This window comes from Fusarium poae, chromosome 1, assembly GCF_019609905.1.
Source record: "Fusarium poae strain DAOMC 252244 chromosome 1, whole genome shotgun sequence".
In the NCBI taxonomy this organism is placed as follows: domain Eukaryota; kingdom Fungi; phylum Ascomycota; class Sordariomycetes; order Hypocreales; family Nectriaceae; genus Fusarium; species Fusarium poae.
In genome coordinates this window covers 6,981,804-7,008,320 of record NC_058399.1, presented here as the reverse complement: position 1 = coordinate 7,008,320, position 26,517 = coordinate 6,981,804, and the positions used below count along the sequence as shown (strand labels likewise).

The following is a 26,517-nucleotide window of genomic DNA, read 5'->3' as shown; positions in this document are numbered from 1 at the left end:
CTTCTTGACCTCAACTCTCTTCATCATATCTGTCTTGATTATCTCAATTGAAAATCTTTACATTTCCATCTCTATTACCAATTATGGTTCTGGTACAAGACTCATCAGGCTCACGAGCTGCCAAGCTCATCAAGTCTTTCTGGGCCATGACCAAGGGAGAGCAACAGATCATCAATTCCCACTCCGCAAAACTATTTTTGCAATCTTGCAAGGCCTTTAGCGACAAGAACACAGCTGTCAAATGCGTCGAAGTTCTCATCTCCAATCCTCCCGGCGTCGCGGCTCTCGAAAGAGCTGTGCGTGCCGACCTGAGTCCCGACTTTATCAACTCTACCACATTGCCTTTTATCCTGGCTCTTTCCAACGATGGAGTCATTTCACTTAACAACGGTGGTTTTCTTCGCCAGATATTGTCTGCCATCCTGGAACCTTGCACTTTCTGGACTGCTTCAATGGATGCCTACGTCAATGGCAGACTTGACAACCTTGGACTGCAAGCATTTGCTTGGCTCTGCTTACAGGTCGTATCTGACCAAGCTGGATTTGATGCCCACAAGCTTGCAGTGGAACAAATGATGGAGCATCAAAGTCTTCTGAAGTCTCAATTGCCTGAAGTTCGTAGAATCGCCTATCGCATTGACAAGGTCATCAAAATATTTTCCCAGCCGGGACTGACGGCCAACGGCGTCACTCCTGGAGGACGACATGACAACGATCATGTCAACTTCCGACAAATTTCTATTTATCCCACTCGTGACGAGTTCACATCCACCGACCCTCCTTACCTGCAGCGACTGGGGGAGGTATTTGACGCACCTATGGATACGCGAAGCCAGAATTACCGCGATTGGCTATTTCGTTTACTCCGTGAAGACATGCTGTCCGAGCTACGGGAGGACCTTCAAGTTGCTATGGGCCAGAAGAAGAACAATCGCCGCCTGGTTGCTCTAGGTCAAATGAAGCTTGTCGGTACCGATTACGACGGGGGAGCTGCCCGACACATACTTCCCTACACTCTCTTCGTGTCCTGCAACCAGGGTGTAAATTTCCCTCACAACATTTCTGCAGGGAACAGGGGAGCTTACATCAAGGGCTCCAAGAACTTCATGAAGCACGACTCCTTTGGTGCACTGTGCTGTGATAATACAATCATTGCATTCGGATCATTGGTCCGGGACGTTGACAAACTTCTCAAATCACCACCTGTTGTTGGCCTCAGATTCACGGATGATGTTGGCTTAAAGTCTGCCTTGACTGCCTTCGAGAGCCCGCTCAAGCATCAACTCAAGTTTTTAATCGTTGATACTGCGACCTTCGCATATGAGCCAATCCTCAAGCGATTGAAGACTATTGCCGATATTCCTCTTGAAGCTCAATTGATCGATGCCGACCAGCCTTCACTCGACAGCCCAAAGTCGAACCAGCTTGATGCCCTGCTTGATCAATTTAGAGCAGCTTTTGGGGCAGGTCTCAAAGTCAAAATACCTTCGAGATTGAGACTGAAAAAGGACATTTACCTTCAAGATGCCCAGCTCAAGTCCTTCATTCATGGATTGAGTAGTGATCTGGCTTTGATCCAAGGCCCTCCAGGTACTGGCAAGTCATTCCTTGGTGCTCTGATCCTTTTAACTATTCTGCGCTTGACCAAATCTCGTATCCTTGTCTTGAGCTATACAAACCATGCCCTCGATCAATTTCTTGAAGATCTTATGAACATCGGTGTCAGTTCGGATGAAATTGTCCGTCTCGGATCCAAATGCACCGAAGCCACCAAATCCACTCTTTTGCGGGAGTATGATGGCCAAAAGAGGTACTGGTTGACCATGGAAGAGAGAAACATTCTTAATTACCTCCGAACTGAAGAAACTGCCCTCAATACAGAGCTTCAGGAGTACAGTAAGAAGCTCGCGGGTCGTGATGTCCATCCCGGCGATATTCTCGAATACCTTGAGTTCTCCGACCTTTATACGACTGCGTGGTCCGCTTTCCAGGTTCCTTATGATGATGGATTCCAGACAGTTGTCTCGCAAGGTAAAGTGATTGAACCTGAGACTATTTACCAGTTCTGGCTTCGCGACGGCAATGTCAACGACATGGGCAGCCTAGGAGCCTCATTGGAAGAGAATGTTCGCGCCATTTGGAGCCTTTCTCACCAATCGAGGACAAATCTCCACGATCAGTGGTCTCAGAAGGTCCGAGAAGAACAGATCGTCAACTTTGTCGATCTCAACAAGCGAATGAGTGACATCAAGACCAGAGTCAAAAGTATACTTGACGAGCGCGGCCGAAGAGTGCTGAAAGACAAGCGCATCATTGGCTGTACAACCACAGCGGCAGCGATGTATCAATCCATCATTGAAACAGCCAGCCCTGATGTTATTCTTGTGGAAGAAGCCGGAGAAATCCTGGAAGCCCATATCATCACTGCCATGAGTGCCTCTGTCAAGCAACTAATTCTCATCGGCGATCACAAGCAATTGAGGCCAAAGGTCAACAATTACACTTTGACCAAGGAGAAAGGAGAGGGTTATGATTTGAATGTATCTCTCTTTGAGAGACTCGTCACTCAAGGTCGTTACTTCACAGCCCTAGAAGAACAACATCGGAGTCACTCCGATATATCGCAGTACCCACGTATGTTAGCATATCCAGAGTTGAAAGATGTACCATCTACCCTCGAACGGGATCCCATTCGGGGGCTGAAGAACAGAGTCACTTTCGTTCACCACGAAAAGCCCGAAGATACAATGGGCGACGTAAACGAGCGCCGTGATCCTACTACCAAGGCTAGCAAGAAAAACCGGCACGAAGCTGTGATGGTTCTCAGAATGGTCCGTTTCCTCTCGCAAAATGGATACAAGACCGAAAACATGGTGGTTCTCACTCCATATCTGGGACAACTAAGCCTGCTGAAAGAAACCCTTCGCGAAGAAGCGGATCCTGTGTTAAGCGACATCGACTCACACGATTTGGTACGAGCAGGACTGGTTACGTCAGCAGCTGCGAAAGTGAACAAGAAACAGCTTCGTCTGTCAACTATAGGTGAGTAATTTCATTGATAACTTAGGGCTGGTCTGCAAAGTCTTATCCCAAGCTTTGCTACAGTCACCTAAGAGAGACGCACCATTACGATGATTTGGATCAGGAATGTGCTGATACTAGACTTTACAGACAATTACCAAGGAGAGGAGTGCGATATCGTCATTATTTCACTGACTCGAAGTAATGACTCTGGAGATATCGGATTCTTGCACGCACGGGAGCGTCTCGTTGTGCTCCTCTCACGTGCGCGCGATGGCATGATCCTTTTTGGCAACATGGAGACGTTCATGAAAAGTAAAAAGGGGGGAGACATGTGGACACAGTATTTCGACGCACTGAAGATAAATGGTTCTGTGTTCAATGGCGTCCCCGTCCATTGTGAGAGGCACCCAGAAACATCTATGCTTTTGAAGACACCCGAAGATTTCGATATCATGTGCCCCGATGGAGGGTGCGCTGAACCTTGGTAGGTCCATCTTTGTCAACCATGTGTCCTATCTAACTAATCCCATTAGTGGTGTGGCTTTAAACTGCGGTAAGCATGTTTGCAATCGACGCTGCCATCGTGTACAAGACCATTCAAATGTTGAATGTGTCCAAAAGGTCGACAGAACCTGCGCTCGCGGACACAAATCAAAGGTCTTGTGCGGAGACAAGTCTAAAAGCTGCAAGGCATGCACCAAAGAGGATGAAGACAACCGCCGTCGTATTCAACGGAACCTGGAGCTGGAGAAAAAGCGCCAGGAGCAGCAAGACAAGTACCGAATAGAGTTGCAAGAGATCGAGGATGAAATCCATCATCACAGGAGAACTATGAAACATGAGTCTGAAGCGAAGGACCAGGCAGATGAACTGCGACGCAAAAAGGAGGAACTCCAATCTTTACGTCAAGCCCAATCCAACAAAGCCAAGATGGAGTCGTCCCAGAAAAGCCAATCGCCGCCAGAGGACTCGACCCCAAAGTTCAATGTCGTCTCAAGCGCTTCTTCCGAGTGGCAGAATATGAAAGATGTCGAAGGTGCCCGTAACATCGCTTTGGACAAACTGATGGCAATGATCGGTCTGGAATCAGTCAAAGACCAAATGTTATCTATTAAGTCGGAAGTGGACACCAAGATCCGTCAAGGGTTCTCGCTAGGAGATGACAGATGGAGCTGCTCGCTACTCGGTAACCCAGGGACAGGTACGTTACCACACTCCAATTCAATGATAAGTTACACTAACAATTGTAAAGGGAAAACCACCGTGGCAAGAATCTATGCCGAGTTCCTTACTACGGTGGGAGCGATTCCAGGAACATCCTTCAAAGAAGTTTCTGGCTCAAAGCTTGCCAACATGGGCGTTTCCGGCTGTGAGACGCTTCTTGAAGAGGTCAAAAATACCGGTGGAGGCTGCATTTTCATTGATGAGGCATATCAGCTGTCATCTGGAAACAGTCCTGGTGGAAAGGCGGTACTGGACTTCTTGTTGGCAGAGGTCGAGAATTCTCGTGGCAAGATCGTCTTTGTCTTGGCCGGCTACAGGAATGACATGGAGTCGTTCTTTGCTCACAACCCCGGCATTCCCAGTCGATTCCCCATCGAGATGAAGTTCGAGGACTACACAGACGAGGAACTTCTCCAGATCCTACAGCTACAGATCCACCGCAAGTTCAAGGGACGAATGAAAGTTGAACAAGGTGCCGACGGACTCTTTTGTCGAATTGTTGCACGACGAGTTGGCCATGGTCGCGGACGAAATGGTTTTGGCAATGCACGAGCAGTCGAGAATTACCTTCAGCTCATTAGCAAGCGACAGGCTACGCGTCTTCGAAGAGCCCGCCAATCACGTCCTAAGCCAGATGACCTGCTTCTCACTCAAGAGGACATGATCGGCCCAGAGCCGTCTGAAGCATTGTCAAAGAGCAAAGCATACCGGGATCTCAACTGCATGATCGGTCTTCAAGAAGTTAAGGATTCGCTCAAAGTCTTTATGGATACACTGAAGACAAACTACAATCGCGAACTTGAGGAGAAACCATTGGTAGAGTTTTCTCTCAACAAGGTCTTTTTGGGATCACCAGGAACTGGCAAGACAACCATTGCAAAGCTGTACGGTCTGATTTTGAAAGACCTAGGCCTTCTATCTAATGGTGAACTTGTTGTCAAGAATCCGGCCGACTTTGTTGGTGCCCATATTGGCTCATCGGAAGCTCTGACCAAAGGCATACTTGCCTCCACACAAGGAAAGGTTCTCGTGATCGATGAGGCTTATGGGCTATTCAGTGGGAGCGCTGATGGTTCAAGTATGAACCAGTTCAAGACAGCTGTTATCGATACCATTGTGGGTGAGGTCCAAAGTGTACCGGGTGAGGATAGATGCGTGTTGCTCCTTGGTTACAAGGATAAAATGGAGGATATGTTCCAAAACGTCAACCCGGGCCTCGCCAGACGTTTTCCCATTGCATCTGCCTTTGTCTTCGAAGATTTTGATGAGGCAGCCCTGGCAAAGATTCTTGACATGAAGCTAGGCAAAGCTGGGTTCAAGGCAACAGAGCGAGGAAAGTCTGTGGCTTTAGAGGTCCTTCGCCGCGCACGAAACCGGCCAAACTTTGGGAACGCGGGTGAGATCGATATTCTTCTCGGCAGAGCTCAAGCGCATCACCAGCAACGTGTCTCATCCGGTCTCGTCAAGCGTCATGGTACCTTGGAAGCGATTGATTTTGATCAAGAGTTCGACCGAGCGGAGAAGGGCACCGATGTTGAGAAGCTTTTTGCAGGTGACATTGGGCGAGAGCATCTCGTGTCCACTCTCCAAGGCTATCAAAATCGTGTCCGACAAGCTAAAGAACTTGAGGTTGAGCCTGAAATTCCTTTCAACTTCTTGTTCCGTGGCCCACCAGGAACCGGCAAGACAACAGCAGCACGTAAGATGGGCAAAGTGTACTATGACATGGGCTTTTTGGCCAGTACTGAGGTCATTGAGGTTTCTGCTACTGATTTGATCGGTCAATACGTCGGACATACAGGTCCCAAGGTACAGAAACTGCTCGAAAAGGCAATGGGGCGTGTGCTTTTCATTGACGAAGCATACCGACTTGCGCCCACGAACCATGGATCATTTGCACAAGAGGCAATCGATGAATTAGTGGACTGCATTACAAAGTCTAAGTATGAGAGAAAGCTTATCATCATCTTGGCCGGTTATGTGCAAGATATCAACACACTCCTCAATGTCAACCCTGGTTTATCCAGTCGATTCCCCGACAGTATTGATTTTGACCCACTGAGCGTCGCGAGTTGCATTCATTTGTTGACAACCCAACTGCAAGCCAGGAAGGAGAAGATTAAGCAGAAAAAATTTATTGATCTTTCTTCTGTGGAAGTTCTCGGTGCAGCATTCCTAGAAGAGCTTACTAGCAAGTTCCAGAGACTCTCTCAGCAGGAAGGCTGGGCCAATGCTAGAGATGTCAAGGAGTTAGCGAAGAAGATATACAGCAAGCTGGATTTCTCTTTGGCAACCGTGACAGTTACGGAGGATCTCATCGGGAACACTCTTGAAGAAATGATTGCTGAACGGCTGGGTAGGATGAACAACAAGAAGCCGAAGATAGCTACCCCGATTCCCAGGGCGCCTGTCATCACACCTAATCGCGCACCCCCTACAACTTCATCCAAATCGACCTCTAATCCAAAAGACACAAAGACTGGTGATGGGGAAAAGGCGACAGATGAGTCTAACGACCGAACGACCGACATACGGGATGCGGGGGTGAGTGATCAAGTATGGGAACAGCTCCAGAAGGACAAGGAAAAAGAGTTGCAGGAGAAAAAAGAGCTTTCGCGACTAAAAAAGGCTCAACAGGATGCCAGCGATGCTGATAGGGAGAGGCTTGTACGACAAATATTGGCGGAAGAGGAGAGACGCAAGCAGATAGAGGCAAGGAAGGCGAAGCTAATGCAGATGGGTATCTGCCCTGCAGGATTCCAATGGGTCAAGCAGAATGGAGGGTTTAGGTGTACTGCGGGTGGACATTGGATATCCGATGAACAGGTAGACGGAATGTAGATCAGAATCATTGAATCACTTCTTCAGGATAGGGGACAAGAAGTTTAATCAACAATTGCCTTTTCTCTAAGAATCCCATTTCCACAAACTGATACTAGTGCTAAAACTACATGCAAATACTCAGTCTCAAACCGTCCTGTCACATTCGGGTCAGCCCCCTTCTCATATATTGTAGCAGCACGATGGTGCTGAGCTATTGATTGGCTCAGTTTGTAACACTAATTCCCCTGAAGGATCTGAATGCCTGTCTCGGAGTGTGCCTAATCTGAACTTCGTGCATAAGTCAGCCTTGGAAGGCGCTACAACAATGATTAATCCCATTAAATCCCCAGCGATTCCATCTTCTCGTAGTTCTAGACTAGACCTTGAAATCTGAAACCAAATATTCCAAGTGATGCCAGAGCACAGAAAGGCACGCCAGCCATTCTGGCTCAGCAAAGCCGCCCTCGCTGTCTTCATCCTTGTTTTCATCACCTGCGCCGTCTCGCTCATCGTCCTTAACACTATCATAACATCCCGAAACGGTCTCTCACTTTCCATCTCTTCGAGTTCCTACTCCTGGACCTACGGACCCACGGCAATTCTTATCGTTGTTTTAAGTTTCTGGAGACGCGTAGACTATTACTACAAATTGAGAGAGCCATGGCGCGAGTTACTAGCCGGTCCATCATCAAGCGAGAAGTCTTTATTGCTCAACTACATCACGAGTTTCCAAGTTGTCAGCATCACACAGGCGGTGAAGCGTCGTCATTTTGCCGTCGCTGCATCTATCTTGGGCTTCTTCCTCATCAAGCTTATCATTCTTATTTCAACGACTCTTTTTGTCGTGATGGAGACTGATTCGCAGAGGTTTGATAATGTTACCATGTACGATGCCTTTGATACTGCGGAATTCTGGCTCTCTTATTACAGTGGTGGCGTGAGTTTGCCAGATGGTCGTCTCTTTCGCGGTGGTGAATCGGACAATTCTATCTGGACATACTTGAGCACTCTGAACAACGCGACGACAGAGAAGGACGATTGGAAACTGCCGAATGACCTGGTTACGCAAAGGTTTGGTCCTACAGCTGATGCATCCAACCTCACGCGTCTCGAACACGCTGTCGATATATTCGTTCCTCAAATCTCCTGTGAAGATGCTACACTATCAGCACTGGATAGCAAGAAGAAAGACCATGACACAGAATGGCGGAATTACACTTTTACCTCGGAAACATGCGCCCACACTGGCATCTTGGTCGAACCCTGCAAGGGCGTGAGATATGGTGATCCAGCCATTGATATAGACGCTTCCAACCCATGCCAGGCACAACCTCATGTTTACTCTTCATTCCGAGTCAACTGTTCGAGCGGCGTCGAAGACCCTTATACTCAAAGAGAGTGGCCCAAAGACATGGAGCCATTCGATATTCGATACGCTATCTCTGTTGCGGATTTTAAATCAACCGTCGAAAGGTCTGGAAATGAAAGCCAAGTCACGGGAATGAAACTAATCAAGTCATCGGCTCTTATATGCAAGATTGGTTATGGGATTGCAACCGCCAACGCAACACTAGACGTATTGACTGGCAATGTATCATTCCCCGAATCCGCTATTGGTGGAGAGCTCAGGCTCTTGAGCAATCTATCAAGTATTGCATTGGCAGAATTACTGTGGACAAACCTCGAACGCACGTCAGAGTCTCTTATTGTGGACGAAAAAGTGCCTACCCTCAAACCACTAGTAAAAGGGACTGGCAGTGAACCAAGAGCGGCAGATGTCCTATTTCAGTTGATGTATGCCCAGCTTGGTCGCCCGAACAATCTCGACGCATTTTATAAAACGAATGTTCTCAAGAACACGACTATCTCGGTATTGGAGGGCATAGCACGTGAGTTTGCGAGGGATTCACTTCTTGTCCAAAACGTCATCCGCAGCTCTGCGAAAGGGTGGGCGACTGAGAATCGTCTACACATGAGGCCTGTTGCGCTTTGGACTATGGTGGCATGTTTCTTCCTTTTGGTTATCATGTGTTTATCACTATTTGTCCTGGGGCCTGAGCGATTTGAATGGATCCCTGCCATGTCTGGCTCTTTAGCTGGCAGCGCAGCTATACTTTCCAAAAGTCCTGACCTACAAACTATTTTGACCGGCTCAAGTCACTTGACGACCGAGGAATTGGAAAAGAAACTTGCTGGCGTTCGGTTCTCTGCTTCGAAGAAGATCGATGAGAATCTTGAAATTCAAACTGGATCCAGCTCTGAATCTACACGTCAAGTATCCCGTACCACGAGCAAGGAGCAGGAGAAGAAACATATCTGGACACCATTGTCAGCTCGCATCGCTATGATTATACCAACGTTTCTCACTCCTTTAATCACAATCGGTATCCTCGAGCTTCTATATCACCTTGTCCGACGCGAAAGTCATTTCGTTCGGATCAATGGAGACTCAACTACGCTATCATACATCATTCGTATCTCATCAACCCTGATCATCTTCGGCATAGCAACAATGATTAATAATCTAGACTCTACTATAGTTATTTTTGCCCCATTCTCAAATCTCCGATCCGGTAGTAGCAGACCTGATCAGGGCATTCTGTTCCATCTTTTATCAGTCAACCCTTTCCTCGTCATGTTCAAATCTCTTGAGCGCCGTCAATTTGGGCCTGCAGCATCGAATGGTTCAACTCTGATCGCGGGATTCTTGACTATTATAGTCTCCGGTCTTTGGTTACCGGTCAACTCTTTCATCGTTGATCATCCTTCCACCGCGGCTGTGAATAATTGGGATCTCAGTTGGTTCTCTGATCCTATTACTGATGGAGGTGCGGCTGTTGCTTTGAACCTGGTGCATTACGGTGGTGCTAAAACACCCCCTGGAATTTGGAAAACTATGGTAGTCCCCGAAGTAACCGTATCAGACAAACCCGACGGTACACGTAGTGGTGCCAATTATACCTACAGTGTTATGGCCCTTGAGCCCGCCTTGAACTGTACAGTTATTCCTCAAAGTGCCATATCAACTCGGAACTTTACCTACCAAGTCCATGCTGGACGAGAAGACGAATTCAACCAAGTCAATGGCACATTGGTGGCCGTTCGGCCCCCAGGGATCGACCCTCGATGTTCTGATTCTTCCATTGATGGCTATGCAAATCTTACCTTTGGGATTGAACTGGAGGCATCTTATCCACGCTCAATCGGTAAGTACTTTGACCTTGTTCAATCAGCTGCCGGTCAGGTCTCCACCGATTGTCCATCCGTTGGCATACTCTTTGGCATGGTTGCACCATTTGTTGAAACAAATCTCACTGCACTTGTTTGCTCTCAAACGATAAAGCAAGTTCCAGTGAGAGTGACGTACAATGGGAGTCCATCCTTTAGGGGAATCGAGGATGTGCAGAGACAAGGTGACTATAGAATGGTGCAAAATGATGCCAAGGCGCATACGCTAGGGTATAAGATCGAAGGGTTTTTAAATGAGACTCTTTTACCTTTTTCTAGCTACCCATCGTCAGAGACAGATTATGATTCTTTCTTCAACCATTTAATTCTTCGACCTGGCCGCTACACACGCAGCGAACTAGAAGGTGCTGAGAACGAATGGCTTTTCGTCCAGGCGGTGACGGAAGAGTACGACGAGTACCTCAGACACGTCATACATCACAATATCCGAGCCAAAGACCAGAGCTCTGCTATCAATATTCTAAGCGCCACCAACGACAGCTCTACGGAATCGTTTCAGTCGACGACAATTGGGCTTTACTCAGCAGAGATAACACATCTCATCATCGACCCAACATCAAAACTCATTCTTCAAGTTCTTCTTGGTACTATGACTATTCTCAGTGCCATAGGTTTTCTTCTCGTCAAGATACGCGGAACCCTTCCTCGAGATCCATGTAGTATTGGGAGTACTATGGCTTTACTTACAAACTCACCGCTGTGTGACCCAGGAGCGGGGATCCTTCCTGAGGATGCGCAACATTTGAGTGAGAGTCAGTTATTGAAGGCAGTTAGTGGATGGGTATTTAGTGGGAAATTGATCTAACGACTTGACGCCTTGAATACAACTAGAGAAGCATCAGACACCTTGTCAAAAACAATCCTCTGCGACATCAATCACCTCGCTGACGAGTGTAAGTCAAGTCCTTGGGGAGATTAAATATCCGCTCCCCGATCTGAAACAGGGCATTACGAGGTTGCAAGCAATGTCACTGGGGGAAGCATGCCAGACTCTGCTTCGAGGTTTGGATCAGCCCCCACACCCAACAAAGCCTCGACGTTTGGGAATTCTCCGCCTTGACAAGGCGCCACGAGAGGCATAATCCAAAGGCCGTATGGAGAAGTCTGAGTGCCCTGAGTGCTCAAGGGGTTGTTCAACACCACTCTCGTCAAGACTAAAACACATAAACCGCATATCTACCCAGGGCCCACCGTTGAGTGTCAATTTTTAGAGAACATTCAATAACGCATCAACTTTCTCACATTCATCAAGAGCATCAATAAACCGAAACACCACATCAAAGTTGAAATACTCCTATTGTAGAGTGCTTATCAACTCTGAGACAAGCTCCATATCAGGGGTTGGATACTTGCTTCTTGATTGACCGTGATTACGACACTGAAGTATGTCTAATCATGATATGACTATTCTCTATACTCAACGCTATGGGGGAGTGGTCAGACTCACCTGCGTGGTTCTATGAGCTGTGCTTTGATATCTGCTGTTGTCCCGAGTGTGCTGATAGCAATAGATTTTTCGAAAATGCTAAGTGCCTCTGAATCCACAGGCACATCTTGAAATTCTCCATCCTTCTTAAATGGACAGACAAGAATCTAGCAGATTCTTTTAAGACATTCAGTTGGTCGCAGCTTTGCTTACATCGCCAAAAGGCCATCTTGACAGAGTTTGATATCTGGCTCTAGCTCTACCTTCAGGCTGGATGGCACCGAGGGAAGTTGAAGTCGAGATATAAAGCGAAGGATTGACACTCTTTATAAGTTGCGTCGGGAATTGAACCTTCAGCCACTATTTTATAGACGCGGGGGCTTCTGTAGACCTATCGACGTCCGTTTCAAAACGGGAGCAGAAGGTCTAGAGAAAACCACTATTGTAGAGATACCTACAGACATTTAATTTTGCGGCAGATTGATGACTGAGACACTTTCCATGAGTAATAATGGTCTTGGAGCATTATCTGCCTGCCCCTGACTTATTTGTGGAGGCTCAGCCCACAGACGAAGGTATGAGAAACATTAGGCGAGATAAGAGACTAGTGGTTCGGTTTATGCTGCTTAGACTATTGATGGGGTTTATTTAGGATACCATCCTAAAGTAGAACTCTAAACTAGGAGCAGGCATAGCCATTACAGTCAGGAGACAATCAGCTATCAATTACCCTTCCTGCCCATGTCTCCAAGCCCCTTCTATTCGCATTTGCCAAAGCGATGTAGGTTCAACAACTTTGCAGGGCAGGTTGAGATGATAGATAGCATCTCCGTAATTGTTGATTAGCTCTTTGATACGTTCATGCCCAACCCTAAGCTCCAAAGAATGAATCTTGGCAACATCTTGCCATGCTTCCAGAACGTCCAGGCTAATTTTCAGGTTCCATGTCCCTCGCCATACCACTCGGGCGTAGTACTTACTTCTGGTGTAGATGAACGCACACGAGCTTCCCCGGCCCCCACTCCAAAGCACCGTAGTTTCCAGCTTCGGCATGCGCATTGCAAGTTTCGCTGTGGATAGCAGCAGACTGTTGATGCTCTTCTCGTGGCGTTTTCCACTTCCCTGGAAGGTCAGGGCTAGTGACTGCAGGTGATCCCACGTCCATTCTTCCCTGCAGGCTGCGAGAAAGTCCTCGGCATCAATAAGAAACGAGATAGAAAGTTGTTCGAGTCTCAAGCTTGTCTGAGCTAGATTTTGACTGTTGTTGGATGTACTGTCGATTTCTCTATACCGACGGCGAGTGCTTAGATACAACTGGTACATTGTATCTGCATTAATGGATTGTGTGATATGTTCATCGGAATGTCGAAACACGATAAGTCTTTTGAGTGTGTCAGGCAAAGGCATACCCATGAATCCCAGCTGCTCTATTCAATAGTTAGAGATTTGAATCCACACGCGAGGATTTGCGTACTAGACTTTGCCTCGAAATACCCCCAGGGAACTAGGTTTGTATATTCATGTTTCCATGGCTCGTAGATCATTTCGGTCAGACAAACGAGTTGCGACAAAAGTCTGCTTAGGCTACTGGGGAGAAGGCAACGGCGGAATTGGCGGCGGATCATCAAGCTGGTGACTGCAGTGACAGGACTAGGTGATCCGTAATGCATTTCAACAACCCCAAACACCTGCTGCAAAGCAAAGAAAGAGGGGGGGTTGACCTGGACGCCGTCTACCCAACCATGCTTGGGGTCATGCCAATCAGGCTCTACCAAAGTCAAGTCTTGGCTACTTGCATCGTGGCTGTCATCGAACCGAAAGTTCTTAGCCCAGTGCTCCGTATCACTACCAGAGGTCGCGTTTAGTTCCAGTGTCAAAGGACCTTGTGTGTCCCACGTGCTCAGGACCGTCAGAACATCAGCAATTGCATAACTCACAACAGAGTCGATGCCCCTGAGTCGATCAGAACGGTCCTGGCAAATACTACACTTATACTTTGGTAGCTCAATGCAAAGATAAATATGCCTTACAAGGTGTCTCTGTCGAACAACGTTCCTGAACCTGTCGAAGCAGGATAACGATTGGAGTTTTAGCTTGGCCATGTTCCTTGCTCCGATGACACTTTGCCATTCTTTAGAAACTGAAGCTAATTCAGCCCAACGTGGATTTTTGAGGTCGGCTATCGTGTTTAGAATGAGATGGCGGATCTCTGTAGGGAGAGACGACCACTTAAGGAACCCTGAGCTTCGAAGTCTCATGTTGCACTGACGATCGATCCGTTTGGTGGGATAAGGAATAATCAATTTGAGAGACTGTGTGTAGTTTTCACCTCGCGAATAAATCAAGGTTTCGCGAACAAAACACACAACATGATGACTTTAAGTTCCATAACCCTAGATTCTGAACACAAACCTTGCGAAGAATAATATTTAGATCTCCATGGGCAAAATGCAAGTAAACATACCAGACCCATGTGATTTTGTGAAAACTAGTATACATTTACACACAGGTTATCAGAGTTAGACTTTCAATACTGCAGCCAAACTGAACACAATCTTCTTATGAGGATTCAAAAATGCCAAAGGTGTTTTCTCATGTATCATGTTGGAGGTTTCTCATGACTTGCACCCTGGATTAAACCTGATGTTGAGGATACGAACTGTCTGATTGGTTCGGTGGTCGAGATGGCTAAACTGCGGTGGAAGAAGCCGCCTCAGCTAGGTATCTTACTGAGACTCTCAAGTACATACAAGAGACGAAATTAACAAGTCACCTTATGCTGTTTAGACGACCATGATTAATCTGGTACCCACTAGGTCACTAACTCACCCTTGCTCGACCCTTGATCTACAGTCAATAAACCCCTACTGGGAACCCTACAGGTACGTACAGGTAGACGACATCTGTGCCACGCAATTGTCTCAAAATGGTGCACATCAACGTTTCACGCGGCGCGGATCGTAATGTGATGGACATGTCAAATCAGACGGTGCCTCTTGAGAGGAAAATAAGGATTAACCAATACTGAACAAGTCTGGCGCGCACCAAAAACATGCTCCTCACGCACCCGACACGACGCATTGAAGGAAGTCTGGGGAACAGAACAAGACCAATTTAGCGCCAAGTCATGCTCAGAGCCAAGCTTTTCAACCGGAGAGTGGGCGATTGTCAAACCGAAACGTGGGAATGAGATCGACGGGACCAGGTTGGAAAAGCTTTTTTTCCCCCTTCTTCTCTTACACAGTATCCGGGTCAAACAGCCGATACGATACAGATAGTGCTGCTACTGAGGTCACATTGGACTCATCTTACGTACAGTTAGTTGGTTAATGTAGGTACTTATGACTTGCGTGCTTTACAACCCCGCCTTACGATTAAGACCATTACGCAAGCTCGTTGGTGGAGAGTTTTATCGGAACTGGAGGAATGGTCTGGATCCCGGGTAGTGAGCACTGAGTGGTGAGAGTGTGTGGAGCAGAGGTTGAGGTTGAGTCGATTTTGAGGGGGAACCCGGGGCAAAAAAGAGTGAATTAATTTTTTAGAATTTTGGGTTGGACCTTTTTAGGCGACACGCATTAATTGTTAGTTAAACTATTCCCAACAAGGCTGGAGGCTGGAATAGGAAGGTTGGTTCATGGAAGCAATCAGATAACGATTACATTCTTCTGCTGGGGTTGATCATTTGCCTGTCTTGCGGCTCTATTCCATAGAAAGCGGGGTTGGTTGGTTCATCATAACATGATGGAAGAAAAGTAAGAGGTTGGAGACCAATGGGTTGGCCGGGCCGAAAATGCTGTTTTGACTACTAACCTAGACATTAAGAATCAATCAACAGAAGGGGAGGATTGATGGAGGAGGATAAAAAAGAAACGAGTTAAAAATTGGTGGGTGTTGTACGAACTCCAAATGGAAAGGTTAGTTTGATGGAGAATAAAAAATGGTATGCTTAAAGAAGTTCCAGAGTTTTCGTCGGTCAACTCTAGTGGATGGTATGTCGGGGTAGATACGGAGTACTAAGATAGGTAGATATTCACTCATCAAGATGGCTGCTGGCCTGATTAACACCTCATATTATTACATTAACATGACGATGATAGATTACAGTGGCGGTCTATCATATAGTTATGTCCTTGTCCATATCCAAACCATCCATGGAAGTCAACCACCGTTGTACGGTTCCATCTGGTCTATCTTTCAGTGGAGATGCCCAACTTGGCTTTCCAGCCGGAGACAGTTCCCGTTGTTAGTGTAGCGGTACCGCAGGTCATTGGGCGCCGTTGTCTAGGTCCGTCTCAGGGGGGGCATTGGAACTTGGAATCACGGGCCACAGCTGCTGTGAGGTGTTGGGTACGTCGTTACAGAATTGATCCGTACTCGTATCAGGATCCATCTCACCTCATTCAGAGACTCGTTACGAGTAGATCGCGGGTCTCGCTAACAATTTCTGTCTCTATTTTTACAAACTCTGACTGCACAGTACGTCAGCGCGATACATCCTCTGTTTGATGTCTGGACGACTTCTAAAAATCCTCTGGACACTGGGAAATCTTTAGCCGCGCCATGTTCGGCAGCGCCTAGCTTGTTGGCCAGTCCAGTCCAGTTCAGTCCAGCCTGTAGTCAACTGAACGCAAAGTTGGGGTCGGCAACCACTCGTCTTTTTGCCGCTTGAATCTCCTCATGCCATTCTAGGCTTTCCCATGGGATGCCAAGTTCCCGTCCTCAAGGTACCCATGGCATGGCATATTGGCAACAGCATCACGATACGATAGGTTCAACATATCGCCTCGTCAAACGTAACCATCAAGATTCCACAGAGGCTCAATTATACGTCACAGAGATTGTTGTGTTTCAATAATTCGCCCATTCTGCTCGGGCTTTGTTTCATGAAAATGAGATCCAATTCCTGCGACTTCTCCAGGTCGCGACTTCAACAGTGTTTGGCTACTGCAAGACGATAAGATAAGCTGAAGCTACTGCTCGTGCAGGGCCGAACGCCCTGTAGTTTGGTGACTTTCAGGGGGCCAGCCTCCCCAACCTCACTCCACACTGGCTTGGGGCCACTACGGTCACACCCCGGACACGCTCATCCAATGTCGCATCACAACCTTTTGCACCAGGAATCAGACTTCAAGGCCGGGTCGTGTCCTTTCCATCTCTGCCCATACGCCCCAACTGTTCGCCACCCCAGCATCCATCTTCCATCCCTCTTCTATGTACCCCTTGCTCTGTCTTCTTGGTTATCATCCATTCATTACCCCGTCTCTCGCTCCTCAATTCAACTCAACTTTCTTTCTTTCTTTTGCATCTGTTCTCTATTCTCTCGTTTGATCCATCTTGCTTTGCTTCCTTAATAGTGACGGCGCAAGACGACCCCGCGTATCAATCCATCGGACTGGCTCCGATTTAGCAATCGATAACGGGAACACCCAAAATGCATTTCACAAAGAAGATTGACCGAGCCTTTCAATGGGCCGGCGAAAAGATGGGCGCTGAAGCCCGAACTGCTCATTCTGATGAGTTCAAGAATCTCGAGACCGAGATGGCTTTGCGACAAGATGGTACGTAACATTACAACGACCCCAGTAGTCACCATAATGGCTCTAACATTATTAGGCATGGAAAAGATGCAAAAGTCCATGAGCGGATACGTCAAATGGCTATCTCGTCGCAACGAACTAATGGAAGACAAGGAGCGCGGCACCCCAATGTCGTCTCTTGGTCGAACTATGGCCACCCATGGTGAGGACTTTGAGCAGGATTCTGAGTTCGGAAACTGTCTCTTGTCTCTGGGCCGTGCCAACGAGCGCATCGCTGGTATTCAGGACTCTTATGTTGACTGCGCCAATGCGACTTGGCTGGACAATCTCGAGAGGAGTTTGGCAATGATGCGAGAGTATCAGGTATGTAAATCGCTTCACATGCATTTTCCCGATTAACAAGAGTAGAACGCTCGCAAGAAGCTCGAAAACCGACGCCTTGCCTACGATGCCAGCACAAACAAGCTGCAAAAGGCCCGCCGTGACGATTTCCGCGTCGAAGAAGAGGTTCGCATGAACAAAGCCAAGTTTGAGGAGACGAGCGAGGATGTTCTTCGTCGCATGCAAGACATCAAGGAATCAGAGGTCGACAACATAACATCTCTGACCCAGTTCCTCGAAGCTGAGCTCGACTATCATGAGCGCTGCGCTGAGGAGCTCCGACGTGTGCGCCAGAGCTGGGCCGGCGGTGCATCATCACCCACTAGTGCTCCCAAGATTGGACGCAGTCGATCCAACACCGCTCGTTCTTGGCAAGAGCCTCGTCACCAAGCCGTCTACGAAGAACCCGAGCCTGAACAACAACCTGCCCGCATCCCTCATCGTTCTCCCGGCAGCCGTCTCGCGCCTCCCCCTCCTCAACCTGCTCGACCCCCGATCGGACGCGCCTCAACCTTTGAAGGCCGCTCCTCTACAGCTACACCACTTGCCAATCTCAGAGTTCCCGGTGCGCCTCTGACACGCGTCGCTACGGACGGCGGTTCATATGGACGACACGACGATGTATTCTCTGATGATGTTTCAACCAGCAGAAGCGGTAGTCCCGACTGGGAACACCGCGCTGCCAGCCCTGCAACTAGCTATGGAAGTTTGAGTCGAAGCACAAGTGGATTGGCTCTTGGAAAGAAGCCACCACCACCTCCTCCCAACCGGGCCAAGAAGCCCCCGCCTCCTCCTCCTGCGAGAAGGGAGAACTTGGGATACTGATGATGTATTATGAGACAAACTGGGTAAATTGGGTACATGGGTGACTGGCGTTAGGGAATAATCTGCTTGACAATAGAGTCATTGTACGCGAAATGCGTCTAATTGAACATGTGATCCTCATTGGCGTGATTGTTAATGCCGTTTGTGGTCGTGCGTGATTCTTAAAGCAATATCCTCATACATACAAACTGCTCAGCAACTAGATCATTTCCCTGCTTCCTATAACACAATATCCTACTCTTCAATTGACCATCGAGTATTTGACCAAAACACCAAGTCTCCACTTCAGTTATCAGTTGAATTGTGAATGTCATGATGCTGTCGGTGAGATAAGATAAGGTCACGTGGAGTACTAAACAAGAGGCTTCCATGATCACCAACACCTCTTTGTTGCATCATCATCAACATGGCGACTGAAGACGAGCGTTACCGGCAGTCGAGCCAGTTTCGGCTCTGGTCATTTACAACGGCCAACCTACAAGAACTACGCGCAAAGACAAACTCGCTCGCTCGCGAACAGATCGCTCCTCGACTCGCGACAGATCCTCCTCCCGATTTCCTCACCCCCGATGAAGAAATCCGTCTTGTCAAGTTCTTTACCGTAGAGCTTATCCGCGCTGCCCAGTTCTGCGAACTTCCTACCGAGATTCGAGCAACCGCCGCCATTTTCCTGCGACGATTTTACGTGACCAACTCGGTCATGACATACCCAGCGACCGACCTTCTCAAGACATCACTATTTTTTGGCTGTAAAGCGGAAGGATTCTTCTACAAGCTCAACGCCTTTTCGGAAAAGTTCCCAAACACAACAGGCGAGCAGATCCTTGCCGGAGAGTTCCTTCTCTGCCAGGGAATTCGCTTTGCGTTCGACGTGCGACATCCTTTCAGGGCGCTTGAGGGTGCCATTCTGGAACTCAGGCGAAGGCTACCTGATGAAGAAACGCGAATCAACAAGGCACACGCTCAAGCGCGTGAAATTCTAAAATTCAGTCCTTTGGTGACGGATGCATACTTTCACTATGCGCCAAGTCAAATCATGATGGCAGCGCTTTCCATGGTTGATCATGGATTGCTTGACATTCTAATCCCTTCTCCGGGCCAAGGAGGCAATGCCAGCCAGGAAGCAGTTTTTGCAAACATGCGGGACAAGATCCTGGGAGCTGTCGACAGCTGTCGCAAGATGCTAGAGGAGGAACCACCAGAGAGGATGACTGATTACTGGGGAACGGTATGCAACGCTTCATAACATAGATGCTGGATAATGACTAACAATGATAGCCCGAAATCATTAAGGCGATGAAGCCCCTTCGGAAGAAACTCCAGAAATGTCGCGATCCGGACCGAGCGAATCTCGTCAATCTTCAACGAGCGAGGCGAGAGCAGGTCATGAACAAAGAAAAGAAGGCAGAGGCGGGCGAGGATGGAACGGTATTTGGGGATGATTCAAGAGAAACAAAAAGGGTGAAACTTGAGAATGCAGATCCTTTTGGGCCTCCTCTATGAGTTGTCTGGTCAATTGGATGATACCTTCATCGTGTTCTACGAACAAACCAATCGGCACCTGCCAACACGTTTCCTAGGACGATTCCCCAGGGTCTGGACTTGGATCGGCCAGTTTTCGCCGATGCATGAGCTGGCAACCAGATTCTTGCATCCCTTGCTCCCTTGGCAATTTACCTTGGCCAACATGGTGAGTCCAAGGGAGCTTTCTGCGTATCCTATGAGAGAGCAGGAATGCAACGCTAGTATTGCCGAGCTCTTGGCAGCGTCTTTAATTCTTTCAATAGCTGAGTAGCGGACGCGCCTTTTGCAAACAGTTGTTGGGCTGTGCTACAAGCTAAGCTGTTGCGATACCTTAAATCATGTCTATGACGATATCAATATACCCGATCGGCGTGTGGAGAGTGGGGATCCGGCCAAAGGAGCTCAAAACTGGCGGCCTAGGCCGAATTGATTCAACCTCCAGCCTATCGCGAATTCCGGATATTGCTGGCAATGAAGGAAGCTATCGTTTTGTGTAGGTTGTCCGTTACGCGGTCGTTGCGCCTCCATGCGACCAGCGCCTTCAGACCGGTGGACAAACAGGCTTTTGATCAGGTCAATACGAGCAGGGTTAGTTACAAACTTACAATAACAATATGGAATCACCCCTTGTCCAATTGAATTCGTCCTTCGGCTTTGCCATTGGTGCTTCGCAACTCCCGAGCACAACACAACACTGCTTCGTCTCCCCCGGCTTTCGGCACGCGGCAAAACACGACAGCTCTCGATCGAAACCTGACCCTTGCTTGGCTTTGACATTGAACCATCGCCTCAGACAGTCAAGAGCCTTGGCGCGTTGGCTGAGTTGAGTTGCGCTCTTGCAACCCTGTCTAGCCAGTGAAGATGCTTCCCGCATCTTGGTCTATGTCATTGACTCTGTTTTATTCTGCATCAAGCATGGTTTCAACAAGGCTCGTGCTGATGAAGCTTTTGCAATTGGACAGGAGTCTGCCGCAAGAGCTAAGACATGTCGACTGAGAGCTTCTATAGAAATGGTTCATAAGCTCTGTGTTTCCCCCCAACTTCTTGTCAATTGTTTATACAGGATAACTCTATTTAAGCAAACACCTCCAACATGAAGCTGCAAACTATCACCACTCTTGCCCTTTCGGGTCTTGCTACTGCCCAGAGCCGTCCCAACCTTACTGCGGCTATTGAGTCTGAGAACTCTACTCTCTCATCACTCGGTGGTATGTACCTAACTAACCCAGCTATGGTGTACTTGGTATGCTGACACTCGCAGCTCTCGTCGCCGCTCAGCCAAGTCTTCTTCGAGACCTTGGTCGTCTTCGAAATGTCACCATCTTGGCCCCAAGCAACGATGCCCTCGAGGAGCTCCTCAAGGATACCACCGTTGCTCGCATGGTCGAAGACAACCCCAGCTATGTCGCCAACCTGCTGTCGTACCATATCCTGAATGGCACCTACTATGCCAGTAACATCACCGACATGGATGCGCCTGCCTTCGTCCCTACCCACTTAACCAACTCGACATACGCCAATGTCACTGGCGGACAGCGCGTCGAGGTCATGGCCATGAACGATACCGTCAGCTTCTACAGTGGATTCCGTGCTCAGTCCAACGTTACCAAGGCTGTAAGTCACTATCCACCTATAGCATTGACCTTGCTGACTCTTTAGGATCTCAACTTCACTGGAGGTGTCATTCACATCATCAACCGTGTTCTCAGCGTCCCTCAGAACATCTCCGACACTGCCATCGCTGCCAACCTTTCCGCCGCTGCTGGCGCCCTCACAGAAGCCAAAGTTCTGACCAACCTCACTAATGAGAGGAACGTTACTGTCTTTGTTCCCAGCAACAGCGCCTTTGCCAAGGTCGGTTCTGTTCTCGCCAATGCCAGTGAGAGTGACGTCGCCGACATCCTTGCGTACCACGTCGTCAACGACACTCTTGGCTACAGCAGCGACCTCACAAACGGTACCCTCACCGCTTCCGACGGCACCAAACTCAACATTGCCATTTACAACGGCACTGTCTTTGTCAACGAGGCCAAGGTCATCGTCCCTGATGTCCTCATCGCCAACGGTGTCGTCCACGTTATCGATGCGTAAGTCTACTTCGGTCACTCTCAAATTCTAAGCTAACATCTTCAGTGTTCTCAACCCCGAAAAGTCTTCTGCTACAGCCAACCCTACTGCTAGCACACAAGAGGCTGCCTTCTCTGGCGCCAGCTCTGTCAGCGACGTTCCCTTCACTTCTGGTATTCCTGAGGGCACCGCTCAGGCCACTGGTCTGACCCCCTCCACTTCAACCGAAGGTGCTGCTCAGGCTACTGCTGCCATTGCGCTCGGTGCGCTGTTTGGTGGTGCTGCTCTCATCATGAACGCTTAAACTGTGGTTAATTGTAAAATGTTAATTAGCTAGGGATTAATGGTAGTTGATAGTAATGGTGGATCGAATGAATGAACATGATTTGAATCCAATTGTATTGCTTGTCGTCAATTGAGTTTGATGTTTCTTGATCAAGCCTCGCAACTATATGCCACGCGGCGCCTCCGCCACCGTCAAGATGAGATTCATACATCCATAGTCGGTCCTTCATCACCATAGATAGGATCTTTCCGAAACCATTCTGAATTCTTAATGGCATTAACCTTCTTCTCCTCTCCATTCTTCCCATAACACATGTCCCACTCGCATCCTTCCGGGTAACTCCCCACCATTTCGAACCCGCCATCCAAATCCTCCAACAGCCGATGTCCAACGCCCGCAGGCACAATGACAACGTCGCCCTGTTCCACTACAGGCTCAACGCGTCCATTGTTCTCCTCGCCGCCGAAGCACAACCGCGCCCTGCCGTGGCTGATGCAGAGGACCTCGTGGGATGTGCTGTGGAAGTGCGTCTGTTTGTACATTGTGTAGCGCCATTGAGGTTTCACTGCGCCAATTGACGTGAGGTGTGCTTCGATTTTTGACGCTGAGATGGGGCGTTGGAACGCGCCATGGTAATGGAGGAGAGGCTTCTGCTGGATGCTGTAGTTAGGAATGAGATTGTGTGCTGGTATGATATGTTTTGAAACGCGGAGAGATGAGACAGGCGTGAGAGACATTGTCATAGACGATTGTTGTTGTGATTGCAAAGTAGGTTAAAGTGAAGTAGTGAAGTATGGGAATAATGCATTCACTTGCAAGCCATTTCACCATTACGTTATTTGACGTCACAACAATTTAGAATAACCAACCTAAATACCAGAATCAGTATTAACTACAAATCCAAGACACAGAGTAATGCTCAATCAAGCTTTGATACAGACAATGACCAGAGTTAAGCCATTAGTATTCTATAAAATATATATCCATTCTCACAACACCTACCCGGCACCTAGCGTCTGGTCACCCCGCAAATTGGCATCTACAGAGTTCAGCTAGCTTAGCCGCACACAGGGAAGCGGAGACGGCGAGATCGAGAAATTAAGGTCTTCCAAGAGAGGCTCGTCGCCCTTCATGATCGCCAAGCTACGATGTTCCAGTGATCGCTGGGTGTGTCTCACTATTGCGCAGGAAGCTGGGACGCGTTCAGTGTTCACTGGAGCATCATCTGAGGATGCCTGACTGTGCAATACTCCCACACAAAGGTTTTCTCTCTCTAAAAACCCCTCTAGATTGAAGCCAAGATTAAGGTCAATCGATGAAACATATTAAAAAGGGTTGACAGTTTCGAGTTAGAGAAAAAAAAGAAAAATTTAATGCGTAATCTGGGAATCGAACCCAGGGCTCCCCGATATTTGCCTGATGGCAACGGAGAATTTTACCACTAAACCAATTACGCTGTGATATTGTACATAAATATTGTCGTAAGTCTACAATATAGACCAAAGCCACAAACCACAGCATCTCGAAGGGCTGTCAACCTCCCTCTGACCTGATCTCATGCGCATGTGGAACTGTACAAAGTACTAGGCCGAGCGCTTGCTCAGGAAATTATATAATAGCAAGTGATATTGACTCATTGTGCTGCTGCTTTGTCGTTGAGATCGAGGCGCTTGATCTCCCCACAATCACCTAAGTAGTATAAACTTAGCTCTCTTATCACAAGAGAGGAAATAGTTTAGTTACTGTATGATCTATTTTAGACTAGAAGGTATAATAAGTGGATAGACGTTTATGGTGTGAAAGAGAATATATCAAGCTTCCTACTACCGCGTCGATAGATAGATACCCTGACCACATCGAATCAGGCCAGGAGTCTCTGGTCTTGACAAACTGTCGACTTTTCTTCCAAGGTTATATATGCTGCCTAGATACGTTTGGAATTAACAGATCCATTGAGCGTTAGCAGTGATGACTCTGGTTGCATTTCTCCCTAGAACCATAGCCGTTGACACTCAGAGACAACTAATCACTATGAGCGATGACACGAAACTTAGCATGGCAATGTCACTTGACAACGAGAGTTTGTAGACCAATTGAAATAGTCATTGGGTATCAGTGAGATAAATTATTCCTAGTCCAAGTGTTCGATCTAATTTCAAAGCATAGACACTCCGATGCGACTACTTAAAATGAGCCTTCTCCCAACCACTCCGTCTGGTGAGGTTAATTTTGATGTCACCTGCTGGCTTAAGTGAAGTCAAAGGAAGCTTAGATCTATCCATCTCTGGCAAATTGAAAGTCTCAGTGGTAGGAGTCATGTCGAATCCCAACAGGATGCTTCCCGCAAAAGTAAGAACCTCATACGATGCAAAGTGACGACCCGGGCAGAGTGTGTTGCCACCGCCGAAAGGCCTGAAAGCAGCAGCACGACGAGCCTTTTGCTCCTTGGTGAGAACCTTTGACTTGAGAAACCTTGTGTGGTCAAAGACCTCTGCATCTGCACCCCAGGTCGTGGGATCAGCGTGGATGAAGGCTGTAGGCATCTGCACTTGCGCACCCTTCTTGAGCAGCCAGCGGTCTTGGATGAGGGTATCCTCGTTTGTGTAGCGTACTGTTGCGATACCACTTGTCATGCGAAGAATTTCTTCGTATGTTGACATGAGGATGGGGCACTTTTCCCTGATGACGGTGTAGTCGAGACTGATTTCCGACCGCGATGAGGGATCTTCCAGAGTGGCCTCGAGCTCTGATCGAATCTCCTTTAAGAGGTCAGGTCTGGAGAAGATTTGGATAAGGAGCCAAAACGTGGTAGGGATTGTGTTTCCGACAATGGCCAGGATACTACCGACCAGAGCGCGAGCATTGTTCTCAGTACTCAGACCTCGACGGATGCCGAGATTAGACAGCTCCTTGATAAACGAGCATGCAGTATCTAGTCCATCGTTGTCGAGATACTGGAAGAATGCATTGACAAGCTCATTACGAGTTTTCTGTGCAGTCGAGTACTTCTTGGGGCTTAGGAACCAAGGAATACCCAAAAGAAGGACTTTGATGTTTGCTTCCCATAGCCTGTTCATGTCAGCTGAGAACTTGTAATATTGCAATTTACTTACCAGAATGTGGAAATTAGGGATGGGTTCAGGGTGAAAGGGTCTTTGTCACCAAAACATGCAGAGTTATTGGTTCTCATGTACAGATCTTGGACCCAGGCGTATAGATCAATGGTCTGACTCGATGGCATGTCATTGACAATGGTCAACAACTTGCCGCGAATAACAGTGCAGAGTTCATCCAGAGATTCCGTACCAGGTAGCAGTGAAGCCTTCTGCACCCGGTGAATCTCGCCATACATGCCCTTCTCTGTGTGTGCATCACGGAAGATAAGCTCGATACCTGCCTCATCGAAACCCATCATTCGACGGAAAGCAGGGATCATGGCAGGACTGAATGACAGAGAGGTTGTATTGCGTTGAACCGCCTGCACGAGTTCTGGAGATGTCACAATGTAGTTTTTTTGACCTGACATATCAATCGTAAAGATTGGATGCGGCTGCTGGGCGCTGATCTTATTAGCAGCTGTCAAGTATCACCGATATCAAAGATACTTACCTGACGACGTCGAAATATCGCAGGCCATGCTTCAAGAGGCCGTAAATGTGACTGAAGTACGGAAGTGTTTCTTTGACATAGGGTGGTTCCCTTGGGTCTGGTCCTTTGCGTGTAACCAAAGCAACGACGGCCACGATCACGCAGCAAACCAGGCCAAGAGTGACATTATTCACACCCATCTTAACGATTATCTTGACAGGATGTACCACAAAGGTCTGAAAAGGTATGCAATCTTTGTTTCAACGTGGCGTTGTGGGTGCTATCGAGGGGATTGCTGTGAGGCCCAATGTCACGCAGTGAAAAGACCGGAGAGGAAGACTGGACTCAACATGAGCCGTAGCCGATTTACCCAGTCAGAGATCTAATTTTGGACTCGACTAATCAAGGGTCAAGAAAAGCAAAGAGTAAGCACTGCCATGTCATGAAGGAGTCGTTTCGAGTCCTATTGCGTAGGTGGAGTTACCAGGGCCACGATGGATGCACCATGATGGATTCACGCACAATTGTTTCATGCGCCTCACAGATTTACACACCCAAGCTTT

The 26,517-nt window shown here is 47.9% G+C and overlaps 8 protein-coding genes and 1 non-coding gene across 9 annotated transcripts; 5 read left to right on the top strand and 4 right to left on the bottom strand.

Moving 5' to 3' along the window:
* Positions 1-83: 83 nt before the first annotated feature.
* On the top strand, positions 84-7,089 carry FPOAC1_002271 (uncharacterized protein; the record flags this gene model as incomplete). Its single annotated transcript, XM_044846852.1, has 4 exons — positions 84-3,042; positions 3,172-3,508; positions 3,558-4,225; positions 4,277-7,089. The coding sequence occupies 4 exons, from the start codon at positions 84-86 to the stop codon at positions 7,087-7,089; spliced, it is 6,777 nt and encodes a 2,258-aa protein (XP_044712768.1).
* Positions 7,090-7,483: 394 nt separating this feature from the next.
* On the top strand, positions 7,484-11,125 carry FPOAC1_002270 (uncharacterized protein; the record flags this gene model as incomplete). The annotated part of the gene is made up of 1 exon (XM_044846851.1): positions 7,484-11,125. The coding sequence occupies one exon, from the start codon at positions 7,484-7,486 to the stop codon at positions 11,123-11,125; it is 3,642 nt and encodes a 1,213-aa protein (XP_044712767.1).
* A 1,347-nt stretch (positions 11,126-12,472) lies between these two features.
* FPOAC1_002269 (uncharacterized protein) lies at positions 12,473-14,004 on the bottom strand (the record flags this gene model as incomplete). Its single annotated transcript, XM_044846850.1, has 2 exons — positions 12,473-13,173; positions 13,221-14,004. 2 exons carry the CDS (start codon positions 14,002-14,004, stop codon positions 12,473-12,475), a joined length of 1,485 nt encoding a protein of 494 aa, XP_044712766.1.
* Positions 14,005-17,177: 3,173 nt separating this feature from the next.
* On the top strand, positions 17,178-18,489 carry FPOAC1_002268 (uncharacterized protein; the record flags this gene model as incomplete). The annotated part of the gene is made up of 3 exons (XM_044846849.1): positions 17,178-17,304; positions 17,360-17,646; positions 17,692-18,489. The coding sequence occupies 3 exons, from the start codon at positions 17,178-17,180 to the stop codon at positions 18,487-18,489; spliced, it is 1,212 nt and encodes a 403-aa protein (XP_044712765.1).
* Positions 18,490-18,895: 406 nt separating this feature from the next.
* On the top strand, positions 18,896-19,992 carry FPOAC1_002267 (uncharacterized protein; the record flags this gene model as incomplete). The annotated part of the gene is made up of 2 exons (XM_044846848.1): positions 18,896-19,717; positions 19,768-19,992. 2 exons carry the CDS (start codon positions 18,896-18,898, stop codon positions 19,990-19,992), a joined length of 1,047 nt encoding a protein of 348 aa, XP_044712764.1.
* Positions 19,993-21,106: 1,114 nt separating this feature from the next.
* On the top strand, positions 21,107-22,384 carry FPOAC1_002266 (uncharacterized protein; the record flags this gene model as incomplete). The annotated part of the gene is made up of 4 exons (XM_044846847.1): positions 21,107-21,221; positions 21,275-21,627; positions 21,673-22,100; positions 22,147-22,384. The coding sequence occupies 4 exons, from the start codon at positions 21,107-21,109 to the stop codon at positions 22,382-22,384; spliced, it is 1,134 nt and encodes a 377-aa protein (XP_044712763.1).
* A 185-nt stretch (positions 22,385-22,569) lies between these two features.
* FPOAC1_002265 (uncharacterized protein) lies at positions 22,570-23,103 on the bottom strand (the record flags this gene model as incomplete). Its single annotated transcript, XM_044846846.1, has 1 exon — positions 22,570-23,103. The coding sequence occupies one exon, from the start codon at positions 23,101-23,103 to the stop codon at positions 22,570-22,572; it is 534 nt and encodes a 177-aa protein (XP_044712762.1).
* Positions 23,104-23,740: 637 nt separating this feature from the next.
* FPOAC1_002264 lies at positions 23,741-23,822 on the bottom strand. Its single transcript has one exon. It is a non-coding gene; the product is annotated as a tRNA-Gly (tRNA).
* Positions 23,823-24,546: 724 nt separating this feature from the next.
* FPOAC1_002263 (uncharacterized protein) lies at positions 24,547-26,154 on the bottom strand (the record flags this gene model as incomplete). Its single annotated transcript, XM_044846845.1, has 3 exons — positions 24,547-25,435; positions 25,480-25,926; positions 25,976-26,154. 3 exons carry the CDS (start codon positions 26,152-26,154, stop codon positions 24,547-24,549), a joined length of 1,515 nt encoding a protein of 504 aa, XP_044712761.1.
* Positions 26,155-26,517: the final 363 nt, after the last annotated feature.